At 39.9% G+C, this 15127-nt stretch overlaps 1 protein-coding gene across 1 annotated transcript in view; it reads right to left on the bottom strand.

Annotated features, from left to right (window-relative positions):
• Positions 1-15127, bottom strand: part of LOC108965929 — a 75287-nt gene that overhangs the window by 32441 nt on the left and 27719 nt on the right. The window contains exon 3 of the mRNA XM_018928608.1: positions 8819-9027. Within this exon, the coding sequence (XP_018784153.1) occupies positions 8819-9027 (209 nt within the window). The remainder of the gene's footprint in view (positions 1-8818; positions 9028-15127) is intronic.

The raw sequence follows: 15127 nt of genomic DNA, 5'->3' as shown, positions 1-15127 counted from the left end.
CCGAAACTGTGCCTATCGTCTAATTTTCACTCCGGCGATTTTAGTAGTTTTTGACACTACCGTTATGTAGGGCGTGAGCGAGGATATCATCCATTTTTACACTTTCGGCTGGACTTCTCATAGTTTGCGCTAGTTAATTTTGGTTATTATAGCTTTAGAGGTTTAGGAGATATGTAGTCATGCGTCAATTTGATCTTGTAAGGATGTAGCGCAAGATCTTTTCGCAAAGCTTGAGAACGACGTGTGAGAGAATGATTTGGATCTTCCTCAGTTGTTGCACTAGTGGCAAAAATATTCCCGAACTACGAGCACTTCTTTATCTCACTGGCACGGGAACATTTTGTATCATGCCTGCGGATTAAATTTTTTCCTCTAGACGCTCAATTGTTGATCTGGCAGACCGATTGTGACGACTATAAATTGGACATAGCTCTCATAAAGACTGCTAACTCCAAATTTCGGCAGTAAATTTTAATAATTTCGCCTCGTCATTGGATCGTTTGTCTTTTCATGATGAAAGGGCAAACCTTACTGAAGAGAAAAATTTAAAAAGAGCGMAAAAATATGGCGTCGTATGCTGTCCCTATCGGTCTACTTTTGAATCGTCCCTATTGAAAACCTATTATATATCGATTAGTTTTAATATGCAGACTGAGTARTCGTTTGCGTTTCACAGTCAATRCRTAATTTCTATAAAATTTTATTATGATATATGGCAACGTTATGGACTGCATATGTTTCACAAATTGTATCCTATTTTTATGGAATGTTGAAATATTTAAATTATATCATGCAGTACATAAATTTGCGAGGAAAGTTATATCGAAAATGGATGAAAAGAACAAAAGAACCCCGAATTTCACCGTTAGCGACCTATTAGAACTGGTGGAAATTCCAATTCGATTTCACAAAAAATAATTTCTTATTTCTTGTTATTCTTCTTTTGATAAATAACTGAAAATGCAAAACAATTSAAAACAAAAATCAGCTGTTACTTAAGCACTGCTTAAGTCTCCCATTTACAGTACTTAAGTATGAACTGTGAAACACTATTTTCTGTTTTAYCTTAAGCACAACTTAAGTATGCGGGGCATTAGTGATCACACGAGTTTATTAAAATAAACTTAACGTTCAGCACATATGGATCAAATGGACCTCACCGTGACATTTTGATTATGATCCGACGATCCGATTAAAGATGTAACTTCTGAAAAGTTCACTTGTATCCCCTGATAGACAAATGGAAATACCACAAAGGTTAAAACTTACCTTGAGAAACAATTCTTTATCCATTTGTTAGCTATCASATATTCATCAGTCAAGTATTGCTTTTTGGTAAGGCTGAGCTCAGGCTACTACCGGGGTCACAGCTGGCGGATAGTGGACGGCCTGCGCTAAGTATGTTAGCTGCGAATAGTATTACGTAGCCCCCGACCAAGAGCTGCAGGAGAGGAGAGCTTGGTTCAAAACGCCTAATACGCCCAATGAACCTCCGGCGAAGAGGCGAGAAGATGCCGCCTTTAAACAATCGTCAGCAACCCCCACCGGGGTTGCACCGAGGGAGAACCTACATACGAGAGGGAGGCAACAAAGCGACGACAACCATACAGTGAGCTACTGGAAACAAATAATGGACTAGTTCGACAAAGTACTCGTGAGGGCAGTATTCTATAACCTCAGTAGGTAAGAGTGACATCTTACCGAAATGGTTGGCAGGCTAATGCTGCTCTCACCTCCGTCTCGTTAAAACCCTGGCAGGTCTTCAAGTATGTTCAATGCATGTCGCCAAACCTTCTTGGCCGTACAGGCTCCGTTGAGACGACCTCCTGATTCGTGCCTGAACCTGGCTCTGAACACAAGCTCCCATAAGGGACTTGTGTCAACCCTTGGGTGGCCTCCCTGCCTGCATAAATAACCACGGGGTTCATATAGGGCAACTGTTACAACGTGCAAAGATAGCAGCTTGAAGCGGAGACCCAATGGATCTAAAATGAACACAACAAAACAACAACAACAATAACCCCAACAGAAGGAACAAGATAAAGAACAACAAAACAAAGATGTACAAGACGAGAAATACGGGACCGTGTTCCGCAGAAGTAGTAGGATACTTAGATCCCCCACACTGACCAAAATTCAAAACAACTAGAAAAAACTGGAGAAAAGACAGCCTCGAAGGAAACTCCTGCCCCACAAGAACCACCAGCAAAGCAAGCAGAAGAGAAGAGCACTCCAGTGGCCACCACTGAAGGAACTCAAAACTTGCCGAAACAGGAGTRCATCACTCAAATGAGACGAGCAGAAGAGGAATCTTTGGAAAAATGCAAGAGTATTGTGCAAATCATGAAGACGGCGATGGCAAAACAAAAGAACGTCAGCTTGGATGTCAAGAACGGAGCGGCACAGCTGGACGAACTCTTCGATGATACCGCAGAAACTGGCTCATCGCAGAAAACGAGAAAAGACGCGGTCTTCTAAGCAGACGGATCACGACCCCAGAGCCAACAACCTCGAAACGGCGGACGACAAGCCCAGTAGAGCCTCGAGAAACAGTGCGACCAAGAAGTGAAAAGGACAGAAAGTGGCAGAAAGTCTTGCCCAAACACACAAGGAAGATACTCCCAACCGAAGGAACGGAAACAAAAATCCAAAAGACGGAGGACAACAAGGAAGGAATATCGCCTCAATCCAGAGAGCAAAAAGCAGGCCCAAACGACAATCAGAGGCCGTAATCATTAAACAACCAGAAGGAAATAGCTACGCCGAAGTCCTCARGAATATCCGTAGCAAGGTAAACCTAAGAGAAGGAGAGGTAAAAATTAAAGGGATTCGCAAAACWAGAGCCGGAGCTGTACTACTGGAGCTGGAGAAAGGACAATCCACAAAAGTCAGTTTCTGCGAAGCACTCAAGACGACCCTCCGAGAATCCGGAACTGTGGCCGACCTTAAACCAAAAGCCACAATAGAGATTAGAGACATCGACTCCCTTTCAACAAAAGAAGAAGTAGCAGAGGCTGTAAAAAAAGTGCTACAGGACTCCATCGAAGACTTAACGATAAGCATAACAGCACCTTACACAAGAGAGCAGGTTAGGGCATATATAACGCTCGATGAGGATAAGGCTGACATACTGATTCGACAGGCACGCATAAAAATTGTTTGGGTTAACAGCAGGTTACGACTGAAAGAAACCCCAAAAAGATGCTTTCGCTGTTTGGACCAGGGCACTTAACCTAGGATTGCAAAGGACCCGACAGAAGAGGTCAAGGTGCTTGCCAACCAGGTCACAAAATGAAAGAGTGCACAAAAACCCCCTCATGCTGCCTCTGCGTGGAGGATAAACACGAAAAGGCTGACCATATCCCGGGATCCGCAAAATGTATGGTATATAGGAAATACCAAAACAAATGAATATCTTACAGGCCAATATGCATAGATGCAAGGCTGCAGACTGACTACTCTCGCAAATGGTGGCGGAGAACGCCTACGAGTTAATCATCATAAGCGAGCAATACAAAACGGAAGAGAGAGGAACCTGGCTGGAAGATAGCAGCTCCACCGCCGCTATATGGCTACCACCAGGGAGTAACACCATCACCGTAGACAAAGGGAACGGCAATGGGCCAAATGCGACTTTTTTACAGTAATTAGCTGCTACTTGACGCCAAGCGATAGCATACACGAATTCCAAGAAAAGCTCGATAATGTTGAGGACACAGCCAGGTCTATAGAAGGTCAACTAATTATCGCCGGAGACCTAAATTCCAAAGCCGTAGGTAGGGTATGCCAAACACGGACTCGAGAGGAAAGCACATTCTAGAAATGGCTGCGCGCTTAAGCCTAATAGTGCTAATCACGGGAAATGCAACCACGTTTAGAAGACCGAGATGCGAGCAAACTACACCAGACATTACTCTATCATCAGAACGCTTGGCAGGCTCAATAAAGAAATGGAAAGTCCTGGAGGATTACAAGTACATTTCCTTCACTATCGACATTGGAACAAACGGTAACCAGTACAGGAAAAAGACTGCAACGCGGAGGTGGAACATCTCGAAGCTAAATACTTCGAAACTGATCTCCGCAATAGACGAGCAAACCCCATCTAGTAGCTCCTCAGAAAATGCAAGAAAAATTGTCGAGCACAMAATGCTTAATATAGCAAGAGCCTGTAAAAAATCAATGCCTAAGGCTTCCCACAGCAAACACCAGGCAGCAGTCTATTGGTGAACTGAAAATATCGCCCAACTCAGACGCACATGCCTCCGCAGATCCTACACGACATCCAGGCGCAGAGGAGCCGCACCCGAAGAAGCCGAGCAGTACAAAGCAGCAAAAAAGGAGCTGAAGCACGCCATCGACGACAGCAAAAAGAAAAAATGGGAGGAACTACGCGAGGATATAAACAGAAATCCCTGGGGACTTGGATATAAAGTAGTTATGAAGAAGCTCGGCGCTCGAGCAAAGCCACCTGACTTAACCGCTGTAAAAATGGATCACATCGTGAACTCACTAGTCCTCACACACGAAAGCAGGGCTAGGGATCCAGAACAAACACTAAGATCTACGCAAATTCCCCAGTTCACCCTGRAAGAGCTGCAGATAGCCACTGGCAAGCTCAAGGCCAACAAATCACCCGGCCTGGACGGGATCCCAGCAGAAATCCTCAAAATAATCGCAGCAGAGCGCCCGGCAGTACTACTGAACATGTATAACGCCTGCCTTGAAACTGGAATATTCCCTGAACCATGGGAAAAGCAACGGCTGGTGCTAATCAGTAAGGGAAAAGGAGACGCCAGTCTGACATCAGCATACCGTCCACTATGCATGCTTGATACAGCGGGAAAGCTATACGAAAGCCTAATAAAACCCAGACTCGAAGCGGCTATTAACGAAGCTGGAGGACTGTCTTCTAGACAACACGGCTTCAGACCCGGCAGATAAACTATAGGAGCCATAAAGTGCGTCTTTGAAAGCGTAGAAGCAGCGCAGCGTAGATGGCATAAATATAAAAGAATAGTGTTACTGGCGACTCTAGATGTCCGAAACGCCTTCAACAGTGCTAGATGGGTGGACATGATCGACGCTCTCAAAAAAAGCTTAAAGATACCCGACTACCTCAGGGCTGTGGTGCGGAGCGACCTTAGCAACAGAAAACTGCTTTATGAAACTAAAGAAGGACCACGTCAGATAGCGGTTACGTCAGGAGCAGCACAAGGATCAATCCMAGGCCCAGACTTATGGAACATTAGCTACGACGATATATTAAAACTAGAAATGCCAGAGGAATCATATTTAATTGGCTACGCAGACGACATGGCGGCAGTAATCACAGCAAGGGATACAGAAGAAGCGCGAAGAAAGCTGAATCAGGTCATGATACGCAAACATGGCTCGACAGACACAACCTCCAGCTCGCTACAGAGAAAACAGAGCTACTACTACTAACAAACAAGCACATACCTCTCGAGATAAGCATGCACACAACTACGGATATTCTTAAGACACAGAGAGCTGTAAACTACCTAAGCGTAAGACTGGACCCTAGACTAACCTTCTGGGTACAAATCCAGCACGCTGCAGGTAAGGCAGCGAAGATCACTTCTCAATTGAGTCGATTAATGGCTAACATAGGAGGCCCCAGGCAAGAAAAGAGAAAGCTCCTAATGTCGACGACAATCAGCGTCTTACTATACGGAGCCGAGATCTGGGCAAACGCGCTTAAAAAGGAAAACCRGCGTAAGATAATGGCCAGGGTGTACCGCACCGCAGCCTTCAGAGTCGCATCAGCCTATCGGACAGTATCAGGCGATGCAATATTAGTTATAAGCGGTAATGCATTAATTGACCTTCTAGCATATGAAAGGAAAAAGCTGTGGGAGCTAAAGAAATCAGCCGATAATAACAAGAACGCAGTACACAAATAAGGAAAGATACAATAACAACATGGCAACAATATTGGGAGAATGAAAGTCGCGGCAGATGGACGGCCAGGCTAATAAAAAATCTAGACTTATGGACAAACCGCACATTCGGAGAAGTCGATTTTTATACAACCCAGCTATTATCCGGTCACGGATACTTCAAAAAGTACCTCCACAGAGTGGGTAAAGTCGAAGAGCCCTCATGCCTATATAACGATGCGATAGAAGACGACGCTGACCTCACATCCTTTTAATGTGAACGTTGGCAACTAGAACACACCGCCTAAGAAAACCTGGTTGGCCCAATAAATGCGTTCAATTTAGTCAGCGACATGTTGGGGAGCGAAGCAAACTGAGAGATTATCAAGAATTTCGCAGCAGTCTTGCTTTGCAGCAAAAAACGGGACCTGGACGCAAGTGCTTAGATGTAAATCTCTCAATGAGAAAAATGGAACGCCACCCTGAAGTAATGCAAATGCGGTCCTAAGTAGGCGACGATTCCTTAGAGGGGGGTTTTTAGTGACTTGCAAGCTGCTGTGACGATAGCACCGATGATCCGGAAGGCATTTTCCACCCCCTCACCCACAAAAAAAGAATTGACAAAAAATTAAGATTTTGTTCGGAGACTGTTAAAAATAGTTGCATGAGATAGCTTGCTTTATTAGCATTATAGAGAAGCGTATATGTCCAATAGATATAACGAAGATGTGCTCAAACTTAAAAGAACAATCTGTGACTCAATAAAAACTAAATTCTGTGCGCGCAGCACACAGTAGTACATGGCATATGCTGTTTTTTAGAACGTACATATATATAATTTTTATACCCTGAACAGGGTATATTAAGTTTGCCACGAAGTGATACCCAGAAGRAAGGATCGGAGACCCTATAAAGTATATACATATAMAAATGATCAGTATGTCGAGCTGAGTCGATTTAGCCATGTCCGTCTGTCTGTCCGTCTGTCTGTATATATACGAACTAGTCCCTCAGTTTTTAAGATACCGTTTTGAAATTTTGCAAAAGTTATTTTCTCTTCAAGAAGCTGCTCATTTGTCAGAACTGCCGATATCGGGCCACTATAACATACAGCTGTCATACAAACTGAACCATCGGAATCAAGTTCTTGTATGGAAAATTTTGCACTTTTCACAATGTATTTCCATAAAAGTTGGCACAGGTTATTTTCTAAAGCAAAAATATAATCTCCGAAGAAATTGTTCAGATCGGATTACTATAGCATATAGCTGCCATACAAACTGAACGATCGCAATCAAGTTCTTGTATGGAAAACTTTCACATTTGACAAGACATACGAGGTGTGTTCAAAAAGTATCGCGAATTTTAAATTTTCGCGGGTTACGTATATTCGAATTTCGAATTTTTTGTGGCGTTATGTTGGTACTCATGTCTCTCAGTTATGCCGACAAGCTCGGCCCTTTTGAATGTTCATTCAATTGTTGACAGCTGACAGCTTTTGGAACGTCTTCGATTTTTACCTATTCAAAAAAATGGATCAAAGAACCTGTTTGAAATTTTGTGTGAAAAACGAAATTAAGTGCCCGGATGCATTCCGAATGTTGACTGTGGCATACGGAGAAGCTACCTTGGACCGAAGTAACGTTTATCGGTGGTACAAAATGTTCTCAGAAGGCCGAGAATATGTGACAAAAATTGGCTTTTGCACCACGATAACGACCCCCCTACTCACAAATCGTTGCTTGTTGTGCGCGAACTTCGGCCTTTCTGGCCCCCTGTGACTTTTTCTTGTTCCTTAAACTGAAGAAGCCCATGAGAGGACGACGTTACGCTTCTCTAGACGAGATAAAGACGGCGTCGAAGGAGGAGCTGAAGAAGATAAAAAAAAAATGATTTTTTGAAGTGCTTCGAAGATTGGAAAAACCCTTGGCACATGTGTATAATATCTCATGGGGATTACTTTTAAGAGGACAAAATAGATATTCATGAACAAATAAATAATTTTTGAAAAAACACAAAGTTCCCGATACTTTTTGAACACACCTCGTATTTACGAAATTTGGTATAGATAATTTCCTGAGCGAACAATGTAATCTCCGAAGAAATTGTTTAGATTTGTTAACTATAGCATATAGCTGCCATACAAACGAACAATCGGAATAAAGCTCATGTATGGAAAACTTTCACATTTGACGTGGTATCTTCACGAAATTTGACATGGATTACTGCTTAAGGTAATAATATAATCTCTGAAAAAAATTTTCAGATCGGATTACTATAGCATATAGCTTCCATACAAACTGAGCACATATGTAATTACTGACAGAAATGCACCTGTGAAGGGTATTTAGCTTCGGTGCAACTGAAGTTAACGGTTTTCCTTCTTATTAGATCTACTACTGAAAGATGGTTAATAACCATAAAGCTGTGTCTTATTTTATCGATACGATGTCGAAATCAAAATTGGTCTATATTGTTGAGCGAAAAACTTTTCTGTTCATGTATTTATGACATGTGCTTTAAAATRGTTATATGCACATTACCTTAATGACGACTGAATACCTACGAATGTCAGTTTTTACATGTAGCATTTGATAACGGATCAATCTCAATAGGGCATACAGTTCTTATTCTCTTAAAGAAAGTATAACCGAAATAATGTTTGTTTGCTTAAATTGAGCATAATAAAAGTATTTTAAAAATAAATTTATTTATAGATATTACTCACCTCAAATAATTTTTTTCAGAGAATATTTTTAGTTAGGGGAACTACTTCTAAAACCTTAAAGTTCGCACATATATGGAATATTTTTTCACCCGCTAACAGTGAAAATCGAAAGTAAGCGACGCGTGAACTATATTAAAATGCGGCTAAAATCCGCGGAAATACAATAAAAACACAGTAACATACTTACATCGACATCAACACCCGGCAGTGGAAACACTTGCCCTGGCGGCATATCCCGCGGTACATAGCGATAAAATTCAAAACCGTCCTTATACCACTTCACCGAGTACAGTGATTCGCCATCCAAATCGTATTTGCAGCCCAGCATCGCGTCCTCGTGCCGCATGATGTGTTTCGGTATACGCACTTCCGTCATGGACAAACAGTGGCTGCTATCTGTGAAGCAAAAACAATAAGCCATCGGAAAAAATCGAGTTAAATTCAAATAAGAAATAGAGAGGTTGTAAAAATTGAAGCATGAAACACGAAGTAGCTATGCAGCAAGTACAACAACAATAAAAAATCCAACTAATCGAAATACAACAACAATAAACGGCACAAATCCTGTGCGCCATAAAAAATGCGCTGTGTTCAAAGCGTTACCGAAGGATAACGGGAACACTCGCAATGGCTTACCAGTTCAATAAAAGTCACTCGCCAGCCGTTTTTTCTCACATTCTTTCCCTCTTTCTATATGCAAAAATCTCATTGTTATTTTTGCGACTTTTTAGCGCTTTGCCTGAGCTCTTTGAATTTGAGTTTTTAGAATTATTGTTTTCATGACTATCGCTCCCAGTACCCGTCGCCTGTGTTTCAGCGTGGCAGCGACCGTATGAAAGAAGTCACCAGAGTCCGCGGAGTATATACTTTTGTGTAGTATATATGTAGGTAGATTAGTAGGTTTGTTGTGAAAAGGCGGGATTCGCAAAATAAYTTAATATTTGATTCTTAGCCGATCGTTGGCAAACGATTTTATGCCGCAAATAAACGTTCATGTTAAAGGAGCTTTACGAGGACCTGTTCGTGGCGCCTCAGTTACCATAAATCTGGCAAGATACGTTAATCGCAACCATTCMTGAAAAGCAGAAACTAGCACTTTAGATAAATTTAGGGTGGATATGATAGATAATGTTCAGGCAGAATTTTACGATAGCTGTATAGTATTTCTGTATGGTGGAAAAGCAAACTTCTTTAAAAGTGATTTTAAAACCTCTTAATAGATTATATCTCATCAACTTTTGAAATTGTCTTAACTTTTGCCTCTTAATGGCTCGTTCTATATGTGGTCAAATAAAGTGAAAAGCATAAAAGCTCTTATTTTCAGAGCTCAAAACCTGAAAAATGTGAAAAAACACTTGCAAAACTTGCAACCTGGTAATTAAACCTTTGAGTGCAATATGTAAAATGATTAAGAACAATGTAGTAACATTCGTACTTTCTTTAGGCTCGATTTATAAATAGATCACTTCTAAAGCTGTGCTATTATCGTAGCAATACTCACTTTAAGGTTACACTATTTTCCTCCTCTTAAAATACCTAATGCTAGCAACCACTATCTACACACATTCAAACATATCATTGCGATATTTTTCTAAGTTTTATATCGTCTTAAAGAACCCCAACAACACGGGGACGGAACAGAGATTATAAATTTCTACTAACTTGAATTTAGCACAGTCTCGAAATCTGAAGACAAGAAACATTTTCTGATCAGCACATTCCGAGAATATAATGAATGACTAAACACCTCGGACCTACATTTCAGAGATTTGAGATTAGGTTAATCGGTCTATTGTGAACTCTAGTACAGAGTGTTAGCATAGTTATTACCTTCCAAAAGACCCTTTAGAACATTTGCCATTTGAGACACTTCATACTCGAATTATATTGCTTATAGTAAATAATTTAGACTTACTTAAAAAATAAATAATGTTGTTAGTTATATGTTTGGATATAATGATGAAGAATAAGCTCCAGAGAAAGACTTCTTCAGTGTTCTTAAAAAGAATTTAAAAATTTTGTTTTTTTATCGCTTTCATATAGAATTTTGAGGTATGTGTAAAATAGGTTATGGTATTTAAAAGCTTTTGACGAGCTTTAAATTAAAGCTTTCAGCCGTTTTGTATATTTGCCGAAAACACTTATATAATGTAAATATTAATTTACCGCGTGACTCSTCTATCGCTTTTTTGTTAAACGGGAGGTTAAACAAGCAGTTCACGCCTATTTCCAATTTGTTTCTTCTTGATTTCTGCCGAAATAATCCTTTGTTCAAGTACATTATCCATTTGGAGCAGCAAGTTCACAAATTTTCCAACTATTTTTTGCAAATTGCAAACGTTTTCTATTTACAACTGCAAAAATACAAGCTAGCATGCAACTGTTTCACCACTAAAGCACCGTTTGCAGGACAAGAAACCAGAAAATCGCTTTAAATGGCATCAGCTTTTTTAAAGGGCAACAACAATGCTTTTTTTTAACAGCACGCAGTGGCCTCAATACGGACTGACACGAGTGCAATAAGTACTTAAGGAACCTTGGAATCAGCAAAGTARAAAGGAAAACAGAAAGAACAATGACAGCAACAACTAAGCCACTAAAGTGTTTTATACTGAGGCCAGCCAACCACCAAGGACTTTGAAAGAAAAAGACCATAGTTATAGTTTAGGATTTCTAGGAGCGTGTGTGTGTGCATGTACACTTGTCAAACAAACAATAAAACAACAACAASGAAATAACAGCATTAAAAGTGTTCAAGAAACAACTAAATAAATAAAAGTATATACATATGTATGTATATGCTACTACAACAACAAGTGGGTGGTAACCACGAAAAGGCGAACATGAAACCGCAACCAAGGAAATCGCATTGCAATGACAATGCAATGTCACATCTGAACAACTCAGAACAACAACAGCAATAATAACAAAAGACATTGCGAGATAAAAGCGAAGAACGACAAAAGTGGAATTACTCGAAGTGAACAGTTGAACGCACTTGAGTTGTTCARCGCAGAATATTTTCGTATAAAATAAACTAACTTCAACAATGCACAACAAAAGCAGCAACAGCAACAAGAAAAACATGTAGTTGCAGCATACGGAACGACAACRAAAGCGTCAGCAACTCGGTATAAAGTCAGATAAATAAACAGAGAATTGCAACGCCGACAAAGTTTGGCTTGGCTAGGCTTAGCTTGTCGCCAATGATAGCTGTTGCCCCGCAGTATTGCTACCGGCGTATGCGCGAACGCACCGCTAAAAGCGCTGTCGTTTGCTTGGCGTGTGCTGTCAATTGGCGGGGTGCAGTTGCAGCGATTGCGGTTATCTAATACCCTTGGCTTGCAGTGCCAAGCAGTCTTCACATACATATATTTTCTTACTGGAAGGAATTGTAAACTGCATAGAACGTGTATAGATTTTTCACAAAGTGAAAGCTGTAGCACACAGAATTTTATACTTTTAAAGAATGGATTTGTTGAAGCCAACAACTTTTAGTTCTGTGCTTTATTGATTTTCTACTAAAGCCAACAGCGTTTAAAATGCCATTGCTTCCTGTTATATTAATAGCTTCTAGAGCAAATTAAAAGTTTTCAATATTCGAAGAATTTTTCAAAAATGTTAATTAGTAGAAGCAACTCTTGATAAATACAACGGCCTTCTAGTGTCGATAAAAATATTTTATCATGATTTTATTGTTTATAATCATCATACGAATCATCGTTGGTACCAAGATTAGACAGTGACAACGTAAGYCTGCAGAAAAAAAAGCGTAAATAGTCATGATATATGTCTTTGGTTCAAATTTCTTAGCTTTACTTTCTTCTGACTCTTACGTCCGCCGAAGTACGAACACGATTGTTATTATAAMGATTAACTCTAACTTGTGACTTAGTTGTAATTATTTTAAAATAATTTCACAAAATTAGGATTGACAAAATTTCAGTATTAATTTACCTATTTAATTTTCAAACCATTGCATTTAGATTTTAACTATCTTAATTGGTTTAAAATTTATTACTAGTTAATATCAAGAACCACAGAATCACTCAAATAAAGTTAAGAGCATCCAGGCCATCAAAAGAATACAACTTATAAAATCAAAAGAAAACCCATTACAACATAGYCTTTAAGAACTTTAGAGCTMAATACAGGTATAYTTAYATATTTTTATAGCRAAATATAAAATTTTTAAATAAAATRACATGCGTCAAGACTCCATGACATATTGTCCAAAACTATCACTTCGACTGGTAACTGGCAAAAATCACGCGTGATGTTTTGCTCCAAGGCCTTTACATATCCCCACAGGAAAAAAAGTAACGGCGACAATAAATGTATTGATTGATGTGATTTGTGGGAAATGGCGCCGCCTTGTTGAAATCAAATATCGCCGAGATCAAGAGCTTAAATTTCAGGTGTCAAATAGTCGGTTATCACGACGCAATAACGATCGCTATTGATGGTTACGTTTTCAACGGCATAATTTTTGAAGAATTATTGACCGATCATTCCACTGTCCCATAAACCACACCAAACCATTGTATTTTCCACATGAAATGACAGCTCTTTCTTCTCTTCAGGTTGTGCTTTTCTTCCCAAAGGCAGCAATTTTACTTGTTTACTTATCCATTGAGCCTGAAATGAGCCTCATWGCAGAACAAAGCATRGCTCGAAAACGTGGGATMTTCTTGGAAATATGCAAGAGCCCATAGAGTGTCGCTTGGGGAGGTCGAGCGGTTTYAGTTTTTGCACGCTCTCGAATCGACTCTCTACGGTCTTCGYGTAGACTCTTAGCWGAGGCTGCTATATTTTCTTCACTGCGTGCTGGTCGTGATCTAATCGATCAAATATTATCCAGTAATGAACGYTGGGACTCAAAATTTGTGATGGTGTTGCGAATAGTACGGTCAGTAGGCCGRTTATGTTGGYCATAAGTTGAGTAAAGCGCKCGAAAYACATACTTTACGGAAAKTGAAYTTTTGTAATAAAGTTAAACGATTTGTTAATGTTCTTCATGCATACGTCTTTGCATGATGATATGACAAATATTACTGAACAGAAATAAGTCTCCTTARATCACCCGTGTACGTTAGGTATGTAGGAAACTTTGTGAAGTAGGAAATCAACTCAAATTCGATGTTTTTATGTGAAAATGATTTAATGCCCAGAACGCCAAGAGTAAGTAAAGAGTCTAGTAAATGATGTTCGAAGTATGTTTGCACCGGCTTATCGGTGACACGAAACACCGAAATTGTATTCATAATTTTTCTACGCGTCACCCCTACACAGTATTGTTGAATTTCTCTACTCTCTAACTTTTACTAAGCCTATTCAAGGTATAATAACTTTTTCTGGAGACATCCATTGCACAACGGTGACAAAATTAAATCTTAAATGTCCAAGTGGAATGCCGGATTAGCACCAAATGATAAAAATATTTAAATATTTTTTTAAATYARTAAAATGATATATGTATGCCATTAAATTTGGACCTCCTTGCTACTTACATATACGTGTCAAATATATGTTAGTGGAAATTAAATTAAGAAAATCATAAACGTGAAACATTTCAGGCATTACAAATGTGACTTTTTGTGACGCAGTAACTGTGAACGCGTCCGCACGAAAGCGTGATGTGATTTATATGCAAAATATATTGGTAACATTTAAATTCCGCGCCATGTTATGACCTCGCCAACGACCACTATGTGAGCGCACATACATGTGTAACCTGTATATCCATTTATATGCACACTCCATTCATCTAGTTGTAATCAGCACGCACTGGCACTTGTCAAACAGCTGTCTGTGCGCTAACGCGTGACTACATTGAGACTGATGTAGACATATCCCGGCAGCTGGTGTAGCGCACCATGCCCCCAAACCTTTAATATATGTGTTGCTGTGGCTCTGTGTGCTTACACATATGCTAATATGTTCCAAAGTAAGGACATTTTAGTCTACACTTATAACTCATCCCACATATTTTTATGCTTTCAATTTTAAAGGTCTAAACCTACGCTTGTTCTAGTTTGAAAGTGTGCTGCTTGGCAGCAAATGGCAAACAAAATAATACAAATATGAAGCATGTTTTCCATATTTGCGTGCTGTTCGATATTTGTGGCACGCCGCCAAATTCGTGCATAAAAGATTAAAAAGCTTAAAGTTTTCGGCAACAATGCTGCCCAAGTTGCCGACAGTGCTAACGTCGTCACGGCATCCCGTTGCTACAGCAATCCTATGTGGCTTCCGTTGCGCTGTTTATTCTATCCGCCCTTTTCTTATCTTCCTCCTATCTCTTATATATTTAGTAAAATCTTGCTGTAAGTGTGGTTCAAATTCTTTTAATGATCGAAGCACCAAAATTGGTCGCATGCCTTTCTAGATTAAAGTATTTTGCTGCCGTCGTACTTACTCTGTTGCTCATACTCAAGACATATGTACGTASTTGCACATTCCGCTCAGAGCGACTTAATAAAAAGTGCTAGGAAAT

The sequence above is a fragment of the Bactrocera latifrons genome, unplaced genomic scaffold (genome assembly GCF_001853355.1).
Source record: "Bactrocera latifrons isolate USDA-ARS-PBARC rearing strain unplaced genomic scaffold, ASM185335v1 scaffold_150, whole genome shotgun sequence".
In the NCBI taxonomy this organism is placed as follows: Eukaryota; Metazoa; Arthropoda; class Insecta; order Diptera; family Tephritidae; genus Bactrocera; species Bactrocera latifrons.
Note: the sequence above shows the minus strand (reverse complement) of the source record. Positions and strands in the feature narration are given on the sequence as shown.